The following is a 27,192-nucleotide window of genomic DNA, read 5'->3' as shown; positions in this document are numbered from 1 at the left end:
TTACAGATCATCTCGTTGAGAATAAATTCGAATATCACTTAAATGTCAACTGAGTCACCAGATGTCTAAATGGCATAAAAATAGGAGATATTTAAAGCTATTCATTTGTCTACTGATCAAATATGTATAATGCCAAAATGGTGCAGTATAACATCTCAATGATGAACACATTCTACATGCGAACCAACCTGACGAAATTAAAACGTTCACTCTTCATAAACACAAGTTCATCATGATCATGGTTACCAGTTTTAATGAAAACAAATGGACCTAATTAACAACAAGTGAATTTTACCACTTTCTAACAGAGTTATAAACCACATGTCCATTACCTGCAGCATTCAAGTTAGGTACAATTAAATGATTTGAGAGAGATTGAAGGTCCTGTGTTTGAATTCCACGTATGGGATCATGGATGCTCATTGTTCAGGAGTCATATACTACCATGTAACTGTTGTCTAGTGATTCCGAGATTTCAATTGTGGCCTAACATTGATCAGTCCCTAGACAAATTCAGGGTTAAAACTGATTTTTTATCCGTACAAGGAGGGTTTGAATTTTTTGTGGTTATCACTTCTATAAACCTAAGGAAGAGTTGGTGACAATGCCTATAGGGGCTCTCGCAGGGTTGAACTTATGAATTATTTCAATGGTACGTTTTGCTATCGTAAAACATGGTTTTCTACTTCCTGAATGACTCGAGCATGTGGAGCTGATTCTGAAATCGTCTAGCCACATGCTCCACAACCCTCGAATGTATTATCTGGTTACTTCATATACACAGACGTGCCATGGTTAACTGAATGAGATGTTATACAATAATGTATATCCTGTAGAGGTCCTGGTCATCTCAATAACAATCGATCTGATAGTAAAATATCTGACTGACAACTTTTTTCGCTCTCATATTTGTGCATCACTGTTCTCATTCACACTTATCGTGTTAAAATCACTGACAATAATCAATTTTGAAGACATTGAAACGTCATGGCTTCATTACAAGTAACTGTGTTCATTGGTAAAATGATATTGGGTTCCCAAAGCAAAATTTATTGTAAATAATTTTTATGTATAATATTTTAAATGATTTATTTTATTATTTCAGGAACTTTCAGGTCAAAAAGTAATCAAAATTCAACAACACAATAGTATCATCTCCAAAACAGAAGATTTTACTGCAATACAAGCCAATGGACCAGTTATTACATCTGTTGAACAAACACAAATTGCTTCAGTTTCTGGTAAGTTTGATAATGAAAAGCATTTTGGATAATCTTAGTATGAGCAGCTGTGGTATTAAATCATTACGTGATGCGTGATTTTAAACTTGACTTAATGGAACGAGTAAGAATATGAACAACATGCCGTTTGGCTGACTCAGAATATACATGAATCAACCAGTGACTGACAGGAAGGGTAAAACTGTAAAAATCTGAGTGCAAACGTATCATTCACTTCCATTCACTGAAAGACTGATCGACAATCATCTGTTAACATAAATTAACAAAAACTTTGAAAGGATAAAAACACAAACTAGTAGTTTATAAGTCAAAAGAAAAATTACTTGCCGATGATAAGTCTTCAGGCTGAATGTTAACATAGATTTCCTAAACGTTTCTAATAACCCCAGGCTAAACTTACACAGCAACTTAAATAGGAGAGAAATGGCACGAAATGTGAAAAGAACGCTCTACATTAAGGTTAGTTTATGTACAGTAAATTGAGGGTATTTATAGTTATCCAGTTAGCTACGCACATTATACACATATCCCAATAAGAGACTGATCGATGGCAGTCCTAAACATCAATGAGAAGATTCAAGTTTACAATGCGAAGTGAATTTGAGTCAATAGATTCTTTAAAAGATTTCTAAAAATCCATACATATACCCTATTCTCTGTTTGTTATGTCCCGATAACAATAGTGAATGGTAACTTTGGGATAAATTTATGGACCAGTATTATGTATATTTTTTTTATCGTATAATTGCTAAATAACTAAACTATTCATTTTCGTATCCATCTTATTATAAGCTTTATTTTGACCTATAGACTATTATTATACGATTTACCATTCTTGAGTTATCCCTAGCCTATTAATTGATGCCTCCCACATTCACAGCCACATTTGGCTAAATCTTGTACAAATGATACTATGTGGTCAGTCTGTTTGGTATATAAACGCAGTATGTTTGAAATACAACGATTCATACCGCAGAGGCTGTTATCGGTGTCCCGGATTTAGCTGCTTGGGTTAGGCAGAAGCAGGATCGATAAGCACTCTAGACTGCTCGTACGGTTTTCGTGTGTTCTTGTTCCAATCGATAATTCGCTGCTCTCTGATTGGCGATCTTATCACTTCATACATTAACAGGGCATCCACTCGGCCACAAGATATAGCACTGTTCTTCCATTGTCTGCATATTATTATTTAGATTCTAATAGGGATAACATGTAAAGGGGACTAGTAGTTTATCAGTAAAAACTGTTGTTGTTTTTTCTGTGAAAAATGATTGTCATTCCAAGTATTTTTCAAATAAAGATCAAAGTATCTATTTCAGTAGTTCATTAGTAATGCAGTGAATTAGAACACGAGTGGGGACAATCGAATGCAATTTAGCACAACATTACAGAATATCTCATTAAAATATGTGAACCATATAATGAATAGTTAACTTGCTAAATAACAATCAATTGTCTCAATTTGACCGTTCCTTTTGCAAATATCCGTTCAAAGTCTCCGATTATAATTGTTCATGCATTTTCTTACCAATTGCGTGTCGTTCCCCTTCTCTCCTTATCGAACTTCTACTGAAATACATTCAATGCCCAACCAACACCATATACTACTTATGTGGATATCAGTAACCCACAGCACAGTGATATCTGTCAATCCACTATATTCTATTCATATGTATTATTATTTCACAATGTACATAATCCATTTAATACATTATTTTATTTAATAGGTACTACACAAATTATTATAAATGGTCTTAGATTCACTCCTACAATGTTAATTTTTGTTGGTGGAGTAAAAGTGGAAAATTTCACATTTATTAATGAAACACAAATAATCATATTGGCACCTGTACAAAAAGTAAATGGTGAAAAAATTATTTCATTATATGGTTCATCTAATGTTTTAATAGAATCTGAGTAAGTATAATGATTTACTCAAACATTTTGGTTACCTATTTTACCAAACTGTGTAAATATTGCAACTAAACTTATTGTTTTAGATTTGTTTTCAGTGAATGAGAAGCAGTGACCAGTGGAGTTCAAACCACGTCTGTTGTGAGATATCAACTCACTGAAGACAATTGGTGAACGGTTGCTCAACTTCGTGGATTGGTTGGAGTTAGACATTAATACCATCGGATGCCGGCTCAGTGGTCTGTCGGTTAAGTAATCTGTCGCAAGACTGGTAGTATGGGACTCTTCAGCAGTGCGCATCCACAGTCCAGCACCTGGTTCTCGAACCCAGGATCTTTGGTCTCGCGCGAGACCGATGGCTCCTGGGTTCAAATCTCACGAGGCAGGATCGTGGATGCGCACTGCTGAGTTTTCATTGATGGTCTAACATTGATCGATTCATGATATCAATCAAAAAATAATATTTATTTCACTATCTTGACTGTTCATTTCTCTGCCACTATTTACATTTTCACATTTTATTCACGTATTCCAGTTTTTCAGTGACTTATAAATTTGAAATAGCTGGTATAAAACCACAAATCGGTAGTTTTGTTGGTGGACAAATTGTAAACATAGTCGGTGAGGGTTTTAATGATAATGTGAAAGTTTTTATGAAACCAATTACTGTCAAAAATCAATTATGTAATGATCGATCTCGTGGTGAATGTGAAATACTATCTAAAAATTCAACAACAATACAATGCAAAACTACATCCATGGTTAAAACTCATTATATTCTCGACAGTGGAATTGATTCAGGTAAAATATTGTTAGCTGATAAGTTTCAACTGAATGATTGTTTAAATCTTATGTGTTTTTGATATATATCGAAGAAAGCAAAACGTGATTTACCATTAGCTATAGTGAATAAAAGAGATTATCTTATGATTCACTTCGACTCTACTCTGCTTTCACGCTGTACTAATTGTCTGAAATTTGTATGGTTAAACTATTGTTCCGGTCTATAATCTGTTTCTCAGTCGTTGATTGAACTTTGAGTATCTAAATTCACAAGATCGTGTATCATGATTTATTTAGCGATTATCCTCTCTATTATGTAATGTCAAATTATATTAGTCTTACCAGTCAAATTACCTCATGCATGGTATCTAGTGTCAGAGTGGGAAGATTACAAGAATAAGTCATAATCATCCCTGTCGTATCACTGCTGAGGAGTCCCACAATAGGACGAAACGGCCGTTCAGTGCTTCCAGGTTTTCCTTGGTGGTCTAGCTTCAATTGACTCATGATCTCAACTATATAAAACTACTAAAATCTCCACAAAACCCCTTTCTGATAATTTCAAATTATGTTATCTATAATCTTCGAAATTGTACTTTACCGAACATCCGAGTAAATTTATATTGATGAAAACAGTACTATGCTTTCCCACTTTTGTATAAAATGCAAATATTTCACAATGTAATAACAAAAAATTATATTTGAATGAGACTTATTATATGTATTGATTTAGATTTCGTGATTGGCTGACGTCAGCTTTGAATCACTGAAAACCAAGCACGATTGATCAACTATTCTTTCCTAGTTTATGATCTATTAACAATGTACATACTTTATTTCTCCAGCGACTGAAGTACCTTCAGGTTTCTAGAGATCTTGTTACCTTTAGACTACTTAGTTCTAATCGAATGGTCTACATTCCAAACTTTAAACAATGAATAATAGTTCAGATCGAAGAAACCTGAAATTAACAGGGTCGATAATATTTGAAAGGTATTTAATTTTAAACTTATTGGAAGAATGATCATACCTGAATGTACAACAGACTCTAGACAACCATAACTTTCCAACTCAAGCTAAGATGATCATCAGGTAGTATGACCGAATCAATAATCTCAAATCTGAAAAGTCAATTAAACATGTTTAACAACTAGGATAAAATTAAAAACAATTCAGCAAAGAAAACTTTTTTTCGACGAAATCATTTACTGAAGCTGTACACCTGTATCTGTAGTTGTGTGATAAATATATAGGTCCATAAAAAGATAGAAGAGATGGCATTATAAAGTGGTTCGAGACTTCAATTATCAAATCAAGAGGGATGAAAATAATTTACAGGTTAGACATGTGAAAGATAATTGTTTACTTGAAGGATCGGAAGAAAATGTGAAACGTAAAGGTCATAATAACAAATAGATAATAAACATGAAAATTTGTTAGAGGAAGTACAAAATGATAATAAAAACAAAAAACCCAAGGTTACTGGAGAATGACATAAGGGTCATGCACGTAGAGTTCAAACTTGAACTGGTGAATTGTCAACACCTAAACATTTCATGATTATAAAGACGAGTTTTGGTCTGTTGTTCTTCATGGTGATAAACAATAAAACCGTGATGGTTTCACATAATTGATGAATCTATTAAAGTCTTTTACTGATTTTCCTGACTATAGATGACAAGTAGAATTGCATATAAGTTCGTTCATGTGGACATATATGGTATAAATTGAATTGTTACTTGTACACAGTTTTTTTTTCAAATTTACTGTAAAATGTATTGAACTTCAGAAAACTAATTTTAAGGTGTCCATGAAGTTCTAAAATAACATATATCCATATTAGAAGGGGTTTTGTGGAGATTTCAGTATTTTCATAGTTGAAATCATGAGTCAATTGAAGCTAGACCACGAAGGAAAACCTGGAAGCACTGGACGGCCTAATCGTCCTATTATGGGACTCCTCAGCAGTGCGCCTCGCGAGATTCGAACCCAGGACCTACCAGTCGTAGATGCGCACTGCTGAGGAGTCCCACAATAGGACGAAACGGCCATCCAGTGCTTCCATATATTCATCTTAGTAACATAAGAAGTATTTCGTATTGTTTGTGTATAACAAAATTCTTGCTAAAAGTACCTGAAACCAACTGATCAGCATAACGAAAATCGATGCAACTTTATGACTTCTATGATTCATATTTAATATTTGAAAAAGTGAGTTCAGACTATAATGGAAGGGCGAACATTGAATGGTACCAAGATGACCTTGGGAAAATTCACCAACCTATTAGGGTTAGAAGTCATGGTTAGTGTTTTCATAACGAAGTGATATCAGCTTAAAGACGAAAATGTTAGACATACGGATGAATGAATTTTGCTCCCAAATCCAAGACTCATCATTTTAAATCCCATTAGTTGGTCCATAAATTATAATCATGTCGGATACTTCTTATTCATGTGACTAATAGCCTGTCACCTAGGTAATCACGCGAGTTATAAGTTCAAGAATAGAGAAAATTGCAACTATTTGTCTAACTTTTTGATCATTTAATCGGAGGTTTGGTTTCTGTAAAATTGTACGCAGACTATCGATAGACTAACAAACGAATTATATGGATTTATCCTCAACGGCCTAAGGATAATCATACAAATTCCGTATGACAAATGTATCAAAAATAACTCGAACTTACTTACTTACTTACGCTTGTTACCCCTCGTTGAGGAGCATAGGCCACCCATCAGCATTCTCCATCCAACTCTGTCCTGGGCAATCCTTTCCAGTTCTTTCCAGTTAACATTCATTCTTTTCATATCTGCTTCTATTTCCCGACGTTATGTATTCTTTGGCCTTCTTCTATTCCTCTTCCCTTCTAAATTCCAAGTTAGCGCTTGCCTCGTGATGCAGTTTGGTTATTTCTTTAATGTATGTTCGATCCACTTCCAACGTCTTTTCCTAATTTCCTCTTCATCTGTAAGTTGATTTGTCCTCTCCCATAAAACGCTGTTGCTGATAGTATCCGGCCAGTGAATGTTGAGTATTTTGCGAAGACAGCTGTTTATAAATACTTGTACCTTCTTGACGATGGATGTAGTAGTCCTCCACGTTTGAGCTCCGTACAGTAGGACAGTCTTGACGTTCGTATTGAAGATTCTCACTTTGAAGTTAGTTGACAGTTGTTTTGAGTTCCATATGTTCTTCAATTGTAGAAATGCTGCCCTTACTTTGCTAATCCTCGCCTTCACATCTGCATTGGATCCTTCTTGTTGATCAAAGATGCCTAACTCGAGATTATTTACTAACAAAAGCAAATTAAACAATGTGATAACTTAAAACTGTTTATTTTTTTTGGTTTTGAAAATTTATAGTACGTGGTTTAGGCTATGAATGGCAACCGAAAACGTTAACAATAATTCAAGGTGATACTGTGGTGTGGATTTGGAATACAAGTACTCGTGTAAATCCTTTAATGATAGCTGAAATATCTGGTCTTGAAGATTTAACTCCATCTGAGTCAGGATTTCATAGTGGTCAACCAGTACAAAATGGTAATATAATTAAGTGAATTAAATCAATTGATTTATGTACCCTTTATCTATTAAATGATTATCAATTATAACAATTTTCATAGTTGAAAGCGTGAGTTGAAGCTAGACCACCATGGAAAACCTGGAAGCACTGGAAAGCCATTTCGTCATATTGTGGGACTCCTCAGCAGTGCGCATCCACGATCTCGCCTCACGAGATTCGGACCCAGGACCTACCAGTCTTGCGACAGAGCACTGATAGACCACGTAGTTTGAACCCCACTGGTCACTGCCTCACACGCTTTCAACCATGAAAATACTAAATCTCCACAAAACCCCTTCTGATAATTATAACAATGTCTATTGACCTATGATTATTCTATCAATCAGTAGACAAATTTTTTAAGGGAAATCTGAGGAAACAATTGCTTATGACGATGTCATATAATTACACAGTTGATTACACTTTCCAACTGATACGGTATGATGTTTAGGTTTTGCATTTTTCCGTAGTTTTGATGAGATAAGTGAAATCACAACTGGATCTAATCACTTAACTGCTCATAATTAACTTAAGACACTGAGATGAGACAAGCGCTCAAACCTGTAAAAAATCATTCGCATAAAGCGATTGAAAGATTACAGGACTTGTTAATATTACTCTTATTTGACAAACTGACGAAATCTCTCCAAAAAACAGTTTACAAACTGAAAGCTTGGCAAATGATGAAGTACTGAATGGTATGTTTAACATCTTTTAAAAGGTAATAATGTATTAAGGATGTAGGATTTATTTAAACCCTCCCCATGATCCAGTAGTACCCTTTTCTCACCAATCAAAAGCATTATTTTAGCCCGCCAATGAAATGCCCATAATAGTAGTGAATTTGGTTCGACAATACCAGTCCTAGTCAGCGCTGTTGTTAGCCACGTCTATTTAGGATAGTGTAGCTGATTTGGTTTTCAGAGATGATGTTCGTTGGTGTAGGATATTCAACGGAAGCAGAACTCTTGAGATAACTGAGATCTTACCAGAATGTGACTTTCTGCCACTTCATATTACGAGAGTCATTGAAATCCAAATGGTTTTTATGTAAAATATGTGTTACGATTATGATATGTAGTCAAGACTTCTCTAAGAGGATGCCACACTCAATAATACTTTTCACTGTAGATATCATCCTGTACAGATTGCCTTAATATAACTGTTTCGTCACAAGTTTTTAAATAATAAACATGATCTCAACTATATAAAATTACTAAAATCTCCACAAAACCCCCTTCTGATAATGATCATATGCTCACTAGTGACTGGTTCCATGACGTATTACCTGGAGTTCTAGTGAGAAGCAGTAATCAGTGGAGTTCAACCGGGTTTGTTGTGAGATATTAACTCACTGATGGTAGTGGTGAATAGTTGCTCAATTTCGTGAACCATTGAATAATGTTGATCATCTATTATAACTCCTTCACTCATTTAAAAACATAACATTTTCTGTATTATTCCACATTTAGGTGTATATAGATTTAATTTTACACAACCTGGGACATATTATTATGCATCATCTGAAGAATTTCTAATGACAGGTATTATAGAAGTGAAAGCATTCGATGATTGTATGACTGAATTGATCGTGGAAACAAATTATTCAACAGCTATTCATACAAATATTCCAGGTATGAAATTATTGTTTTGTAACATTAAAATGATATTGTAAGCTAAACAAACTCATCGATAATAGTATTAAACGTCTATCATTATTTTAAATGTCCTTGACTATGTATGATGATGTCTTGTATATTCAGATAATTAAAATAACCGACTGAATAAAAAATAAGGGGAAAATTTACTTTTCGATGAGATTGTTTGCTTAAGTTGTACGGTGAATGTACGTCTGTTGAAAGATAGAAGAGATTGTATCATAAAGTGGTTCAAGATTTCATATATCAAATAGGGGTTGTGTAATAATCAGGCGTCAGAGAAGAATGGGAGGATGGAAACAGTTTACGGGTCAGAATTATAGAAGATAACTGTCCACTTGACGGATGTGGAGAGAAATGAGAAACGTATGGGGTATAATTTCAGTTGAATCATACTTATTTACTTACTTACGCCTGTTACTCCCTGTGGAGGAGCATAGGCCACCTACCAGGATCCATCACCCAACTTTGTCCTAGACAATCCTTTCAGTTCTTTCCAGTTGGTATTCATTCTTTTGATGTCTGCTTACGATTCTCGACGCAGTATGTTCAATGGTTTTCCATTTTTCCGTTTGCCTTCAGGATTCCAACTTAGTGCTTACCTCTTGATGCAGTTTCATGATTTCCGAATTGTATGTCCTATTCACCTACATTGTCTTTTCCTAATTTCCTCTTCAGATGGAAGATGGTTTGTTCTCTCCCACAATAGGATATTTCTTATGATATCCAATCAACGGACATTGAGTCTCTTGTGTGAACAATTGTTTATAAATACTCATACCTTCTTGGTCATGTTTGTGGTAGTTTTCCGAGTCTCTTCTCCATAAAGTAGAACTGTCTTGAAGTTAATATTGAAGATTCTGAATTTTATGTTTGTTTATAGTTCCATATGTTGTGTCCCATATGTTCTTCAGTCGTAGGAATCTTGTCCTTCCTTTGCCGTTCCACTTATACACGTCTGCATCAGATCCTTCTACTTCGTCGATGATGCTGTCCAGCTACATGAAAGACTCCACATCTTCTAGAATTTCTCCATCAAGTTTGATTGTGTTAATGTTCTCTGTATTGTATTTCAAGACCTTGCCTTTTGCCTTGTGTATGTTGAAGCCTACTGCTTCAGAGGCTTCTACTACACTGTCTTTCTTCGCCTGCATTTGTTGTTGTGTATGGGATAAAAGAACTAGTTCATCTGGGAATTTCGAATGGTGTAGTTGCACCCACGTTGTCAATTGTATTCCGTGCTCCCCCGAGATGTGGAGGCCTTCATAATCCAGTCAACCACCAGATGAAAGAAAAGAGGTGAGAATAAACAGTCTTGTTTAACACCAGTCTTCACTTGGAATGCATGTGTCAGCATTTGTAGGAGAATATAATGCCACCTACAAAAATTTCTCTGAATGCACATAAATTTTCTAACCTCTCTCCGTTCTTGTCCCTTTGCCTCATTTCATGTCGTCCCGTGATATCTTAAAATCCGGTATTGTCCATCCCGACTTTAGCATTTAGATCTTCCATCAGGATGGTTAGGTCCTTTCCTCTACGATCGACTACAGACTCATAAAAGTGACCTTTGTCGTCTTAGTTGCTATGATTGGTGAGTGCACAGCAGTGGATAAGATTCATTGTGATACCCTCCTTCTTTGTTTTGAAGGATACTTTGGTGATCCTAGATCCATGAGATTCCCATCCTATAAGTGTTTTTTGTGCTTTTTTGGACTGCGTCAGAGCAACTTCCTGCGCTCTACAAGCATTTCCTTCTTTATAACTCGAGCACGACAACATCTCTCCCGAATCTAATCTTTTCTGTCTAGATTGCGTCCAATGTGTTTCACTTATTCCGAGCATCTCCAAGTTGTATCTTCTCAGTTCGGTAGCCATTTCATTGATCATCTTAGTCTCCCATATCGTCAGTACATTTCATGTACTTATATTAATTATTGTTCTGGTTGTTACAAGGAGTATCGGTTTTGTGACTTCCTAAGAATCTCGGCTTTCACTGTAAAGAGTCATACTTTTACTTAATGAAGATTCTTTAATTAGGAGGGCAGAGTTTAAGTGGTTGAAATCGTTTTCTTTGATTAACATCTTTTTTAGCAAGGTTGTGTTCTACGGGGTGGGGTTGCTGACTACATGCCAATGCATACTCCTCTACCCGGGCATGGGATCGGCAGTAACCCTAGAAGTGCTACAGATAAAGTTACAGTTGAACAATAACCATGAAAAATCATTAAAGAATGGTAATAACTGATTACGGTGTAGAATTGGAAAACAATGATGAAACAAAACAAGACCAAACCGCACTGCAGAAGGGAATTACTGTTTTCTAGTTAGCGTTTTTTTAGCGAGTTAGTTTTCTGCGGGATGTGGTGGCTAGACCCATAACCAGCCCTCCTCCTTTATCCGGGCTTGAGACCGGCAGTAGCCCCCGGTGGAGCTACAGGCGGAGTTAGAACGGAATTAAGGCCAAGTAAAAGTGAGAGGTTGGTCATGTCGTTTTTATATACAGATTTCGGGTTTGAATCGATGGATCGCCAACGCCTGAGCAGTGTATACGTTTTCCATTCTGCCTCTCTTCGATTCAGTTCCATTGATTGAGTACTTTATTTTTTAGAAAGGCTTCATTGAGGCGACGTGTTTAGAATCGATTAGATGCTCCTATATTGAACTAGTGATTGTTTCGCATTCTCCTTTTAGCAGTTACGCCAGGTAATACTCTGAGATGCGTCTGGAAAGCGATCGGTCTGTGCGGCCAGTGTAACCCACCCCACATGAACAAGTAGATTTTTAGTTGCACATTGATGTGCTCAAAAGTGAAAGTTTATCCTTAACGCATTCACGAATGGTAGACCGACTTGAAAAAACAATACGGAGCTTAACTGAACAGGTTTTATTCAGAGATTTTGAAATCCGCTTGTTAAAGAGTTCAGAAGCAGTACGTCCTTTAAATTCGATATTCATAAAAAGAGTTTAATTTTGGACCATCGGTTCTATTTCTCGACATTGTCTTGGCATTAAGTTTCTGTCAGTAAATCAAGGTGGATAACCATTTCTTATGAGTATCTGTCGAAGTTGAAGTAGTTCATCATCTATTGTATCATTAGAGCACATTCGCCTAGTCTTTGAGGATAAAGGGTGAATTAAGTTTCACATTCTACTCAATGCTCCCCAGGTAAAGAAATTCGTTTTTATACACATATATCTGTAAGGAAGCATCTGACCTTTACAACAGTACATCAAGAAAATGAAATATTCGTTCGCCCCTGCCTCGAATGCGAATTGAAGTGAGTGGCGAAAATTATCGATTCGATCTAAAATTTCATTGGGGTTCATCTTTTCTTCACAAATAATGAAATTATCATACATATATCTCTTATATAAATGAAATATCTCATTTGCTGATTGAAGTGTCATATTTTCCAGATTGGCCATGAAAAATCAGCCAAGAGGAGAATAAATGGTGAACCCATTGCAACTCCATCGGTTTGTCTATAGAAATGATTATTAAATCTGTATTGCACACTGAGAGTACACTGTAGAAGTAGTTCTTTTAGATAATATTTGGGATATAAACATCAAATTTGTTGTTTTCAAAGTAGATACATAAGAAAATATATTTTCTGTGAGTGCAATATTTGTAATGAGACAAGTGACATCCAATGACATCATTCTTCTATCATATACATTGATATTTGTAATTGAGTCGACAAAATTAAATAAATAGAGTTGTATCTATTGATGTGGTTTCTGGAGGGTTTTAAAATTTTAGCCAGTCATTCACCAATCAAATGATATGAAGATTTATTCATATAAAGTATAAGACGTAAGGGGCCATTCTTCTCATGAACTTTTGAAGGTCCGTATATTCTCAGTATAGCGGAACTCGATGGCATTGTTTATTCACCAGTCACAATCTTTCATTTTTGTCAGAAACAATATGGAGTTTTTCTTGACTTTTTTCTGTGCCTTGGTTACTATTATGTTTAGTGCTTATGCCGCTCCTTTTCCCTTTTTAATAGGCTGTATTAAGTAAGATTATAATTTATGAACCAACCAATGAGATTTAAAATAGCGAGTCATGGATTTCAGCGCAAAATTCATTCATTCATATGTCTAAATAACATTTTGGTATTGTGGCTGATATCAGTTCGTTATGAAAGCACTAACTATGATTTCTAACCTCAACTTCTAACTCTAAATCCTGATTTCTCACATTACTGTATGACCCTCTTTAGACTCTAATAGGTCAGGGAATTTTCTTAAGATCATATTGATGTCTCCCAAAATTCATCCATAAATTATAGTCTCACCAGTTATCCTTCAATATGGTTAGAATTAATCACTCAAGATTACTACTATGATGCATTAAATGTAGAGGTATTTAAAATGTAGGGATATTTTTCGAAGATTATTTTATATATCATGATGTGTTATATTCTGTACAGTATGTTCTTTTGTACAGATACTCTATACTGGGATTCATTGACAACCTGTGGAGGCGGTTTCAATTGTGAGATATTAACAAAACCATCTGAGTTACTTACAAAGCATGGATTTGTTTATCGAGGTTGTGCAACACCAATAGTATCTTCATTCAGTCCATTTAATATTTATGCTGAAAGTATGATTACAGTTTCTTCTCCTGTATTAGCTAATTGTGCAGATCAATTAATTATCAATGTTGGCGGGGCTGATTGTACACAACCTTTTCAAGATATTAATGATTCAGAATCTATTGTATGTAATTTAATTGAAGAACAAGTTAAATCAGCTGGTCTATTAACTGGACAAGCATTAAGACCATGTATTTCACATAATGATCTTGGATTAGCACTATTACAAGTTTCAACTAATGAATTTGAACAATATGCATTCTTCTTACCTGAAATTAATTGTGATAAAACACATGGTAAAGGAAGTATTTATGGTGGTGGACAATTAATTGTATATGGTTCTGGATTTGATCCTATTTATACAAATTTTAATAAAATTACATTGAATAATGAGAAGGAATGTTCAATTATCCAAGTTACATCAGGTTATATTAAATGTTTAGTACCGATACCGGATAATCCAACAAATGAATCAAATATAGACGTTACTATACAAGTTCAAATAAAACCAAGAAATCAAAATAATTGGATAGATGCTCAACATGATACTCATAGTGATTGTATATATTCATATGATTTATCAGCAACACCTATTGTAAAAAATATTGAACCAAATGAAATAATCAATATTAATCAAACTTTTATTATCCATGGAAACAATTTCTTATTACCAAATGAAAATTATACAAATTTACAAATTTATTTTGATAATACCCCATGTATAATTGATATAAAATCAGTTACCATGGATATATTATCATGTCAATTAATGGAATCACCATCACCATCATCATCAGATTACGTATTCTTTATATTATTTCATGAAATCCGTGGTTATTCAAAATATGATATCAATACAACAATCAAAAATCATATTATATTTAATACAATTGATCCATTAGAAGGTAGTTTTGCTGGGGGTACAATTATCAAATTCCATGGTAACAATTTAAATCATTCAAACATTAAAATTTTGTTTAATTTAAAAGAATGTTCAATAATCAATGAGAATAGAACTAATGATCAAATATTATGTCGTACACCAGAACAATTAAATTATTCATATTTAGATAATTATAAAGTTTCAATTAATATATCTAATGGTTCATTAATGACTACTGAATATACTTATATAAGTAGTAAAACACCAAAAGTAATAAATATTACAATGAATTCAATAAATTATAATGGTACATTAATTACTCAATTAAATATATATGGTATAATGCTTAATGGTGATAATACAAAAATAAAAATGACTGAAGTGAAATTAAATCAAATTATATGTAATATAATAATTATTCAAAATGATTATATTCAATGTAATATATTAAATTTACCAAATGGAATATATCAACTTATTGTTGATACACCAATATATGGTTATGCATTAATAGAAAATAGTATCTATGTGAATTTTACATTAAATTCAATTAGTCCTAATTCAGGTTAGTTGGTTAAAATGTTATTAATTTAATTGATTTTTCCCTATGATTTCTTGTTAAAATGCACATGCATACATACATACATACTTACTTCCTTACTTACTTACTTACATGCATACATACATACTTGCTTACTTACTTACATGCACACATACATACATACTTACTTACATACGTACATACATACTTACTTACTTATTTGCGTACCCTCAGGATTCCAAGTTAGTGTTTACCTCGTGATGCAGTTTCATGATTTTCGAATTGTATTTCTTATCCACTTCCAGTATCTTTTCCTCTTCAGATGGAAGATGCTTTGTTCTCTCCCACAATAGGCTATTTCTGATGGTATCCGACAAACGGACATTGAGTCTCTTGTGTAAACAAATATTTATGAATACTTATAAGTTTTTGATGATGGATGTGGTAGTTTTCCGAGTTTCGGTTCCATTGAGTAGAACTATCTTGACATTGATATTGAAGATTCTGACATTGATACTGGTTGACAGTTGTTGTATATATATTCATAATCGATTTTTAGTGAAGATGAATTAAAAATGAGTAGATCTAATTTCACATTGGAATAATTTTGTGTTAGCTTTGTAAAATATGAAAAAAATATATTGAATACACTATCTACACATCTTTCTTAAAATGTCACTAACAAACTCTATCATTTCTCAATTCCTGTTGCTACTTGGACCGTTTCCGTTGTTTTATCTTCTCCTCATGTTCTTTTTCCTTCAATAAGAACCCTACTTTCAATTCTTGATATATACTTGTTAGGTCCTTGGTCTGTCTACCCACTAATATACAGAAGATAGCTTGTCTCAATCTAGATTAAGGCCTTGATACGATAGTCCAACTGGTTTAACCTTGAGGCTAGAAAGGCGTGAGTTCCAAGTGAGACTAACTGTCTTGGGCAGAGAGACGAAAACTATCCTATCATCTATAAGCAAACATGGGTAGTGGCTAGCAGTGGAATCCAGGACGCATGTGTCATCATGTTTGGATCTGGTCAGCTGGATGTATCTGCATCACAGAGTATGCATATATGCCAATATGAGGCTGATCAACTGTAGTGATAAATATCAGTGGGAAGATTCAAGTAAACGATGCCACGTGAAGTTATCCTGTCATCTGATTGCTTAACAAATACGCGCGACAGAGAAGACCACTCAACTGGAGCAGTACTTGATCTATTCCCTATTCCGGTTTCAACTTCGAATACACTCCAATTTGGTTTCAATTCAGATTAGTGTAAAACCACACATTAATAAATAGATGGCTAACATGCTCACAACGCACCGAAAATTAGGAAAATACAACTATCTCCAGAACTGTGGATTAGGGTAGAGAAATAGTGTAGCAAAGGCTACGTTTAAACTACAATAACTTTGAAACAAAAAGGGGTATGACAGTGAATCACACATCAAACAAAAGTTTATGGCTTTTAGAATGAACTAGGGACAAAGATAAATGTTGGTGTTTCACAAGCGTTGAATCAAGTGAAATAGCGTCCCCAAAAATAGCTTCCGTTGTTTGTCATAGCTCCTTTGTTTCTCTAATCACATCAATACTACTTATATCTGTCTGAATGAGTAGCACACCATAATTGAACTCAACTTATCTACCTTTAAAATACTGAGAATCTTCTAATTCAACTATTATGATAATCTGTAATTTGTTTGGACTCTTCAAACTAATTATAAACGTTAGCTGTATCATAGAGAGTGAATAATGGAGTTAACAATCAGGAAAAATTGATACATTTCTCTTGAAAAAACAACAACATAATAAGATGTCACACTAGTTTCTAGAGAATCATTCACATTTAGAAAATTAAAAAGATAGAACTCAGTAGTTCTAATGATTAAGCGTTTGTCGGTGGAGACTTAAAGAACCTAGGTTTGATTCCTAGTGGAGTCATTAAATGAGCATATAATGGGACAAAACATTTTTTCAATGCTTCATGGTTTTCGATATTGTTCCCTAACTGAAATTAATCTGCGACAAATACAACCTACAAATCTGAGATATATATTTTAAAAACTAAAAGTAAAAACTTATTTATTTAAAGTATATCATTTATTCAGATTGCATGCGTTAATAATTTTTTTATTTAGGTGGAACAGAAGGGGGTCAATTAGTGGAGATTCAAGGAATAGGAATGGATGTTGAACAAAGTACTGTTATGATATGTGATCAAATTTGTCCAATAGTTGGAGGGAGTTCACTTGCACTTAAATGTGTTACGCCTAAATTATGTAAGTGAATTAAGTAGTATAGCTTTTTTTTTTAAATTCGAATAAATAACTATTTCTTTTATAAATTCATTTAGTATTGTTTGTTTGAATCTTTCCGTCGATGTGTTAGAACTGCAACTGGTCAGTCTCTAATTGGCATATGTGCATACTGTGCGTATTGCCTCAATATAGCCTTAATTCACAAGCATTGTAAGCAAAGATGGATAGTGGCTAGCAGTAGAATCCAGGACGCGCTTTTCCTCCTATTTGGGACTCGTCAGCTGGATGTACCTGAGTGAGCATCAACTCTGCAACTGGTCATTTTGAAATTCTTAAATCATCACAAAAGTTTATTCTTAAGAAAACTTCATTGAGATTGTTTGTTTACTTACAAAACGGGCAAATGAGTTTAGTTTCTGTATTGAAATAAACCAAGAAATATTTATTAAAAATTATTTTTGTAAAATTATACAAATTTTTAGACAGACTTTTTGTTAGTATAATCAAAAATAGTCAGTCAGTTAGTCACAATGTAGAACTTCGTACGTACGTACATCAGTTCGAGTTGCCATACCACATTAGCACAGAGATGTAGTTGTCGATTCAAATCCCATAGTGGTAGAGGTAGTAAGAGTATAAGCAGTAATCCGAAAGATTAATGTTTGAAGATGTTATTCAAGGAGTATAATGCAGTGAAATAAATTTGAAAAGAGAAAAGAAGAAACGGACATGAAGAATTTAGAAGATTAGAATTTGGGAGAACACAAAGAGTGGATGCATCTTCGCCATTGCAAACGATTTTGAGCCATGTCATTCAAGGTCTCTAACCATCGGTTGTTATCATCTCGCGAATCCCAACCAGGTAGTCTACACCCACCAACATGGCTCAGTCCACTTGTCAGTGACTTTATGGATTTGTGCCACATTTTAGTCTGGCCGCTCCTAGCTTCCTTCCAACCTACTCCTACACCACAGAACATCGCAAGTCGGGGCAGTCGTTGGTTGGGCATACGTAACACGTGTCCCAGCCATCTAAGCTGATGAGGTTTCACTACTTCATCCATCGATTTGCCATCCTTACCTAGTACCCGTTTCCTAACAATAGTAGAACGACATCTTCCATTAAGATTTTTTTCGATTTGTTTTTATTTAAAAAAGTACTTTATTAGTTATAACTGAACTAAATATACTTTTTTGTATACCTTAGCTACATTGGACATAAAGATATGTGATGTTACAGTGATAGTTCCTACTATTGATAATGTATTACAAAAGAAGTTAATTGGAGCATTCCAATATAATGTAGATCTTGCACCAAGAATATTCAGTGTAAATCCATTAATTGGAGGCACTGGTGGAGGTACAAATCTTACCATAATTGGTACTTTGTTTGAGTAAGTTAATTGATTTGACAACTGAGCTCTTTTTCTTTGCTCAACGTATTGTAATTGTAATAAGTATTAATACTTTGTTGCAATAAAATATAATATCTTGTACAAACCTGTTATATCTGTCATTATTATGTCATACAAAATTAGTTAACTGACTTATGTTTAGTACTAAAAACACCGATTCCGACGACGCATAGTGAAAAAAAAAACGAAGACTAGTGATGATGGACTTATTTAATCCTTGGAATTAAATCGATGTGGTGCAGAAGGTTGTGAAAATCGAAGGAAAGAGAACAAGAACAGAGAGTGATATGGGAACGAAGGAACAACAAAGTCTGAGACAATTTATGGACATTTTGCAAATGAAGTATTGTAGTATGATTCTCAGATTTTACTAGGAAATTCTGTAGTTTTTTCATTCAAATACATTTGGTCGTCTTCACCTATGTTCTCGTTCACCACGAAATAGACTGCAAGTGAAATTTCGACTTTTTCGTTCTTCTAGAGCCAAGCAGAATTTGTTGGTGGTTGAGACCACAACCAATAAAGTAGAGTCATTGCATTCGTTCATCAGTTAAAGTATTATTGAACTCTTTTCTTAAAAAAATTCTTTCCATGTCATTGTGTTTTATCATTCATCAAAAGGATGAGTCGTATGAACAGCGATAAGATTAATAAAAAGTATATTTGTTCAGTTAATATTTACTGAGTGTACTATTTATTCATCTCAATTAGTAGTTAATTGAACTTATCCTTAAAAATTGTCATTCACGGATATTTAGACTAAACCATGTTTTTAATTCATAGTCCATTCACCTGTTGAAACAACAATACTTGTGGTTATTATGGTTTTATTTTGGAGTTAAAGAAGAATCTTCTATAGACGACATCAGAAGGACTGTGGCTTTTTCACATCAGTTGTAACGATGAATTTTGAAGGAATGACCATAAGTGTTAAAAAAAACTAGGGACCTGTTAAAACGTAATACATCATTTGCACATCTTCTGTGAATTATCTTTTAGAAGATTCATTTTTCATTCGTTCTTCTTGTTACCTTGATTGCTAAAAGATTGATTCTCTCTTTTCTTCGTTTCAATCTTCTCAACATTCTTCTTGCAGACATTCCACTTCCGGCTGATACTACATACTACTTACATCTACAAACATAAGTAGCATACACATCATGACCATTTTCGAAATTATTAGTATTATTGGGTGACACGTTCGACGAGTATAAATGAAAAAAGATTATGAAACATTGTTCTTTGATCCATTTAGCAGGTTTAGATAATAAATTTAAGCTACAGTTATTTCATTGTTGTTTATCCTTTCTTTTTTTCAGCGATTCAACTACGGTTACGGTTGGTAGTGCTGACTGCCAAATAATATCGCTGAATAATACTGTCATTATATGTCAAACTGGTGAACATAACGGAAGCGCAAAAGTACCTATTGAAGTGATTGTTGAAAACAATGGCAAAGCATCTGGAGTAAGTATATCGTTTGTTATTGATGTTGAAACAATGACTTCAGATTGAAATGTTAAGAGAGAAACAAAATATGATGATTTATTATGATTTATACCAATAGTAGTATTGTAATGAAATTTGAATGGAGATTCAGCTGAATTCCCGATATTTAACATGCCTACAAGTAATCGGAATAGAACAAGAACTATGTGAATTAAAATAACAATTTTTCCGTGTCAAAGACTTCAAAATTTCATAGAAGCATATTAGCTGACCGTTTGTTTAATTGTTTGATGGTAAAATTGATGGAGATTGTTCAGTTTAAACATTATGAATGTTATAAGTTTGACCATGTAATAGGTGAGATAGTTACCGCTGACGGCAGTGGATGAAGATCAAGAAATATCATAACTTAACTGAAATTGAAAATATGAACTACAGGGTGCCAGTTCAATGACTTAGATGTTATTAGCTAGTCATGAGGCCTAGAAGTCCTCAATAACATATGATGACGAGGCAAGTGTTCGATGTTTTCCGGTTGCTTATATCTGTCTAGTTAAATTCAAGTTATAATGTGATATCTATTCATCATAAATGTTTGTATACACTCAATTTCGACTAAATCTAATCTTGATTACATGTCGAGAGAATTATAATAGAAACTTTTTTGATTTCACTGAGAATATCTTCTTGAACGTTGACCAAGAGCCCCATATATAGTAATCCTTAATTCCGAAGTAAGACCAAATCGTAGGACAAGAAACTGGTCATATGAATGATCCTCTCCTGTCATATAATTTAGTTATATTTTGAAAGATTTTGTTGGTATCTTGAAGATTTCGTAAACATTGAGAACGACAGAGTACTAAACCGTTGTTTATTTTAACATAAATTCGTTTTTAATGGTTTCTCAGTTTTGAAGTTGTGTCTCACAGTTCTGGAAATAAACAGCAATCATTCAGTAAACTGCCGACAAAATTAAGCGAGGATCATGCAGTTTTACAGTCTCCCTAGGGCTTTTAATACCGGCCATTGAATCTTGACTGTATACATTAGTCTTATCTTGTCTCATATGAAAGAGGCATAGATGAATATTCCTTTAGGCTATCAAAACGGGATAACATAATCGCTCAGACCTTGGTGGTTTTTAACGATTCTCAGTCGTAATCTAAAAAAATCTAATCGAATAAATTCATTCGTCAGTATAGGGTTGTGGAGATTGTTAGGTTTTAATTGAGATCATTAACTGACCAATGTTAGACCACCATTGAAAACCTAGAAACACTGGATGGCCGTTTCGTCCTCGTATGCGAACCTTCAGAAGTACGCTTCCACTAGAACCCAGGATCTTTGACTTAAGTCAAATCCAATTATTTCTACAAACCTATACCAACAAGCACCATGTGCCTGAATTTGACTAACTTTTAAAAGAAATTTCAGTTCTGTTGTGAAGTCGTGACTAATATAGTGGAGTCTCGTCTAGTATGAGGAAGGCACCCACCGAAGACAACAGAAGTTGGTCACACAAAATTATAGATTGATCAAAGTTAAACTTGTATACCATTGGATTCAGGCTCAGTATTCTAGAAATTAGGCGTTCACATGTGTTATATCGTGTGTGTGCGTGCCCTGCTTATATATGAATGTGATGATTTCAGCCAATCAGAGAGGAGTGAATTATCGGTCAGAGCAATGATACACGAAAACCGTATAAGCAGTCTAGAGTACTTATCAGTCCTGCTATCTGCCTAGCCTAGGCAGTTAAGTCCAGAACACCAATAACAGCCTCTGCAATATGAATCATTATTCTCGAATATACTGATTTTATATACTAAACAAGCTGACCATACCGTACCATAAAATAGAAAATTACATTCGTACAAGATTTGGCCAAATGTGGTTGTGAATAGGGGGAACAGTAATTAATGGACTAGGGATAACTCAAGAATGGTAAATCGTATAATAATAGTCTATAGGTCAAAATAAAGCTTATAATAAGATGAACACGAATATGGATAGTTTGGTTACTTAACAATTATACAATAGGAAATATACATATCATATTGGTCCATTGATAGTTCTCAAAGTTACCATTTATAAATCCCCACGGGATATAACATATGTGAAGCTGAAGGTCCCGGATTTAGTTCTCTGTGATGGGTTCGTAGATACGCGCTTCTGAGGAGCACCATACAAAGACGAAACGGCTATTCAGTACTTCCAGGTTTTAAACGCTTGCCAAAATTAGATCAGTTCATGACCTCAATAGAATTCAACAATATTCACAAACGCATATTAATTTAATAAATAACATATAATCACTAATTTATTATGAAATGCTTAAGTATATATACGTTTATATATATGTTCTCTATTTTCTATTGCTCCTTTCTTTCATATTATCGGATAAAAGAATTTCACATTTTACTATGTGGATCGTTGGTCAAGTCAATTCACTTGGGATAATCAACCAATTCCTGTTGAAAATGATTTTGTTGTTATTAATGCCAATCAAAATATTATGTTAGATGTAGATACACCAATTCTATCAATGTTACTTATTAATGGTGGTACATTATTCTTTGATCCAACAAAAGATATACAATTAAATTCAAAATATATATTAATACTAAATAATGGAAAACTTCTAGTAAGTTCTATTAGGTTATTACAGAGAAATATTTGTAGGCTTATATATCTGGGGTTTTCTGTGGAGATTTTAAGTAATTTTTATGTATAGCTGAAGTCATGAGTCAATTGAAGCTAGACCACCAAGGAAAACCTGGAAGCACTGGACGGCCTAATTGTCCTATTATGGGACTCCTCAGCAGTGCGCATCCACGATCCCGCCTCACGAGATTTGAACCCAAGACCTACCAGTCTCTCTCCAGAGCACTTGACCGATAGACCACTGAGCTGGCATCCAACGGTCTTAATGTCTAACTTCAACCAATCCACGAAGTTGATCAACCATTTCACCAATGACTTCAGTGAGTTGATATCTCCCAACAGACCTGGTTGAACTCCACTGGTTACTGCTTCTCACTAGAACTCCAGGAAATACCTCATGTAGCTAGTTTATGTATATATATATGTATTTACTAAAATGCATTAAGTGGTACTGAAGATAGATAGAGAGGAAATACAGTGCCGTAGTGTAAACATAATCAATGATGTACTTTAGCGCATTTTATTTTATTCCATTTCAAATAATATAAAGCATTAAATTGCATATTCTAAACAGTCAACTTCTTTACTTTCGGGGAACAGTAATATTCAAGTACAGAGACAAGTACATAGACATTAGAAAATCATTGAAAACTTTGGCTTACTAATAACAAATTATCTTAAGATATAAAACCATCAACTTTAAAACGTAGAATCTTCCTTCAATTTGCCGAGAAACTTCCATGGAAACAATACATCTTTTCACTATTTAGTAGAACATGTATAAAAATTTAGTAGACAAATAATCCAACTGATATATATTCAAATTTTAACTAACACTTGAGTGTTACATGTTAAGCTGATTGATTTCCGGTTTAAATTATAACTCGCTTACTGATGGATGTAAATGCTTGTTTCGAATTTTAATTACCCTAGTTAGAAATATAATTTGTTAGGAAATATTTTGATTTGTTCTAATGCTATTATGGTGTGGGTTACTTATATCGACATAAGTAGTATATAACTATAGTCGAGCATTGAATGTATTTCAGTAGAAGATCGATAAGGAAAGAACGGGAACAGAGCGCAATTAGTATGAAAATGCATGAACAATGAAATCAGAGACGATGGACGGATATTTACAGAAGAAACAGTCAAGATTGAAACATTTGATTAATAGTTTGCAAATTAAGTGTTTACTATATTGTTCACAGATTTTACTGTGATATTCTGTAATTTGTATCTAAAGACATTCGATTGTCCCCATTCGTGTTCTTGTTTTCTACAGTACTAAGGTAACTGGAAGTGTAATGTATATTGGATGATATTACTATTACTGTTATTATTATCATTATTAGATTGGATCACCAGAAGAACCCTATACTAAACAGGCTACGATAACACTACATGGACATGTACGAGAAAAAGAACTACCTTTGTACGGTGCTAAAGTTTTAGCATTACGTAATGGTACAATCAGTATACACGGTCAGTTGCATTAACATTTCTCTTTATTAATTATTACAGTTTTTTCGATAATGTAATAAGAAAACGAAGATTATCAGAACTATGTGATGAGATATTAGCGCAATACATTTTAAACAATCTGATCACACATATACTTGTTAAGAACATTTATATATAAAAATAAAAGGTCAACTAGACTGGAAATGGGGGGTAAGAATAGACAAGGATAATAATAATAATAATGTGAAAACAATTTGAAACCTAATCACTCTGGTTAATAAGCCTATATTACCAGGGTAGGTTTAAGGAGAGAACAAACTGTTTTTCAATACACAAAGGGGGTTTGAATTTTCAGATGGCTAAGGCTTCAATAAACGTTAGTATACGCCCTTTTACATTTTTATACAACACCACGGAAGCCGAGTTAAGATCAATCTTATGACCTGTTTCGATTTTATGTTTGCCAATAAAAGATGATGGATAATTATCCTCTACTCTTATTGAGTCATTTGATTCCATTTGTTTTTGCAACCATTTTGGTACATGTTCACCCACCCTAATTTTCAGATCACGATTGCTCCTCTCTATGTATGTGTGACCACATACACATTTAAATTGATAAACACTGTTATGTTTTATTATCTGAAAATAGTTTATTTAAATAAAGTTCTACAATTATGAATGTTGATTTCTAAACACAGTAAATGACCAAGTTAAAAGGAAATTGCACATTTTTAAAACAAGGGATATTATTTAATATACATTTTAATAGAATCGTAGTTGAAATGCTAATAAGTTGTGGTGTATACTACTTACGTCGATAGATAAAAGTAGTATGTATCACCAATGAGGGTTAGAAACCCTGAAAGCAGAAGGCTATGAATGTCAACTTGACAAAAACAGAAACGGAATTAGAAAGGAATTGCTGATTGGAAGAATCAGATAGAATATGAAGGACAAATAATGGAGATTTCTAAATGGACTATTTGATGTATGATTCTTATATTTCACCAAGAGATTCTGTAATTTAGTATTAAAATCCAATTGATTGTCCCCCACCTGTGTTTTCGTTTATTACGAAGTCAGTGTTACATCTGCAAAACACTTAACTAACATTAACCAACTTGAGATATCAATGAAATTTCTTATAAAATGAATATTCATTCATCGTTCTTCTGTTCACTTATCTTCACTACATTTTTTGAAAAATAGCTTACACCATAGACTGGTCTTAACTAATTTTAAGTAATTAGTCCCTTTTATAATATTAATAAGACTATGAGAAGATGCCATACATTTAGAACAATCTGGTCACACATATACTTGTCAAGCTATTTACCCTAGCAAACCATATAATTGAAACAGGGCATAGGATTGACATCATTACAACTTTGAAAACGTTTTATAGAAATTGTGAAGGATGAATTCTTAGGTTTATAGAAGCTTTGAGTACCAGTAAATTTAAACTCCCCCTAAGTGTACCGAAATAATTTGTCGTCACCTTGAATTTGACCTGATAATCCTCAAGTAATTTTATTACCGAGGATAATGAGACAATTTACCATTATTTCTATATAGTGTTTGTTTTTCTCTCTCCTTTATTTACAGTTATTACCTTATGTTTATTTGAACTTTCATTTAATTGACCTTAATTAATGTTTATTTAAAATGCCTTGACAAGTATATGTGTGACCAGATTGCTTAAAACATATAGTGCAAATATATCACATTTTTCGGTCTTAACTTAGTTTAATCAGGATCAGCTCATGATGTAAACAGTGAGACAAACATTAGCTTATCATTGTATGATGGTGGCGAGATATTATGAATACGTTAAAGTGAATCGCCAGATACCAGCTCAGTGGTCGCTGTGAAATCTGAAGGCTCTGGGTTCGAGTCTCGCTGACGTCATAGATTCTCCTTCATAAGAAGTGATTTATTAGAACGAAGTGGCTATCTTGTGCCCCTTTGTTTTCAATAGTTGCTTAGCTATGATCAGTTCATTATACGAACCATAAAATTCAACAATATCTATAAACCTTTCAATATACTATATCATTTTCCGGTTCACATTTTTCCTAACTTCCCTTATGAAAAAGATGCCTTATTCGAGTTAAAACCCAGAACATTACTTACTTACGCATGTTACCCCTCGTTGAGGAGCATAGGCCGCCCACCAGCACTCTCCATCCAAACCTGTCCTGGGCAACCCTTCTCAGTTGCTACTCGTCCTTTTCATATCTGCTTCCAATTTCCGACGCAGTGCGTTTTTTGGTGTTCCACTTTTCCGTTTCCCTTCAGGATTCCAAGTTAGCGCTTGCCTCATGATGCAGTTTCGTGATTTCCGTAATGTATGTTCAATCCACTTCCAACGTCTTTTCCTAATTCCCTCCTGAGATAGTATCAAATTTCTTGGAGAACTTTTATGTTCGTCACTAACTGCTTTTACTGAACACTTAACTGGCTTATGCTTGATATTGTGACGTTTAACCTGACGTGTTGTGAAAAACAACGATTGGCTATAAGGAATTATTTGACTCTTAAAATAAATTATTATGATGTATAAATACACTACTTATTATGTAATGTCTGTACAGTCAGGTTTGTCTTAATTGAATTGAACAATAGCCAATATGGATAGATCAATAACTTTCTATGATATGTAGTTGTTATGTCATAGTTATCGATTTCCGAAAGGATCAAATTTCGCATGTTTAATTCCATCATATCACTTTCCC

The 27,192-nt window shown here is 33.9% G+C and overlaps 1 protein-coding gene across 1 annotated transcript in view; it reads left to right on the top strand.

Annotated features, from left to right (window-relative positions):
• Positions 1-27,192, top strand: part of Smp_057790 (putative fibrocystin l) — a gene marked incomplete at both ends in the record, with an annotated part of 60,418 nt that overhangs the window by 11,155 nt on the left and 22,071 nt on the right. Inside the window, 11 exons of the mRNA XM_018799937.1 lie at positions 1,106-1,241; positions 2,969-3,158; positions 3,691-3,956; positions 7,302-7,481; positions 8,976-9,137; positions 13,621-15,219; positions 17,340-17,480; positions 18,667-18,853; positions 20,194-20,341; positions 22,734-22,970; positions 24,346-24,475. Of these exons, the coding sequence (XP_018653800.1) occupies positions 1,106-1,241; positions 2,969-3,158; positions 3,691-3,956; positions 7,302-7,481; positions 8,976-9,137; positions 13,621-15,219; positions 17,340-17,480; positions 18,667-18,853; positions 20,194-20,341; positions 22,734-22,970; positions 24,346-24,475 (3,376 nt within the window). The remainder of the gene's footprint in view (positions 1-1,105; positions 1,242-2,968; positions 3,159-3,690; positions 3,957-7,301; positions 7,482-8,975; positions 9,138-13,620; positions 15,220-17,339; positions 17,481-18,666; positions 18,854-20,193; positions 20,342-22,733; positions 22,971-24,345; positions 24,476-27,192) is intronic.

This window comes from Schistosoma mansoni, chromosome W (genome assembly GCF_000237925.1).
Source record: "Schistosoma mansoni strain Puerto Rico chromosome W, complete genome".
In the NCBI taxonomy this organism is placed as follows: domain Eukaryota; kingdom Metazoa; phylum Platyhelminthes; class Trematoda; order Strigeidida; family Schistosomatidae; genus Schistosoma; species Schistosoma mansoni.
This window is presented reverse-complemented; position numbering and strand designations above follow the sequence as displayed.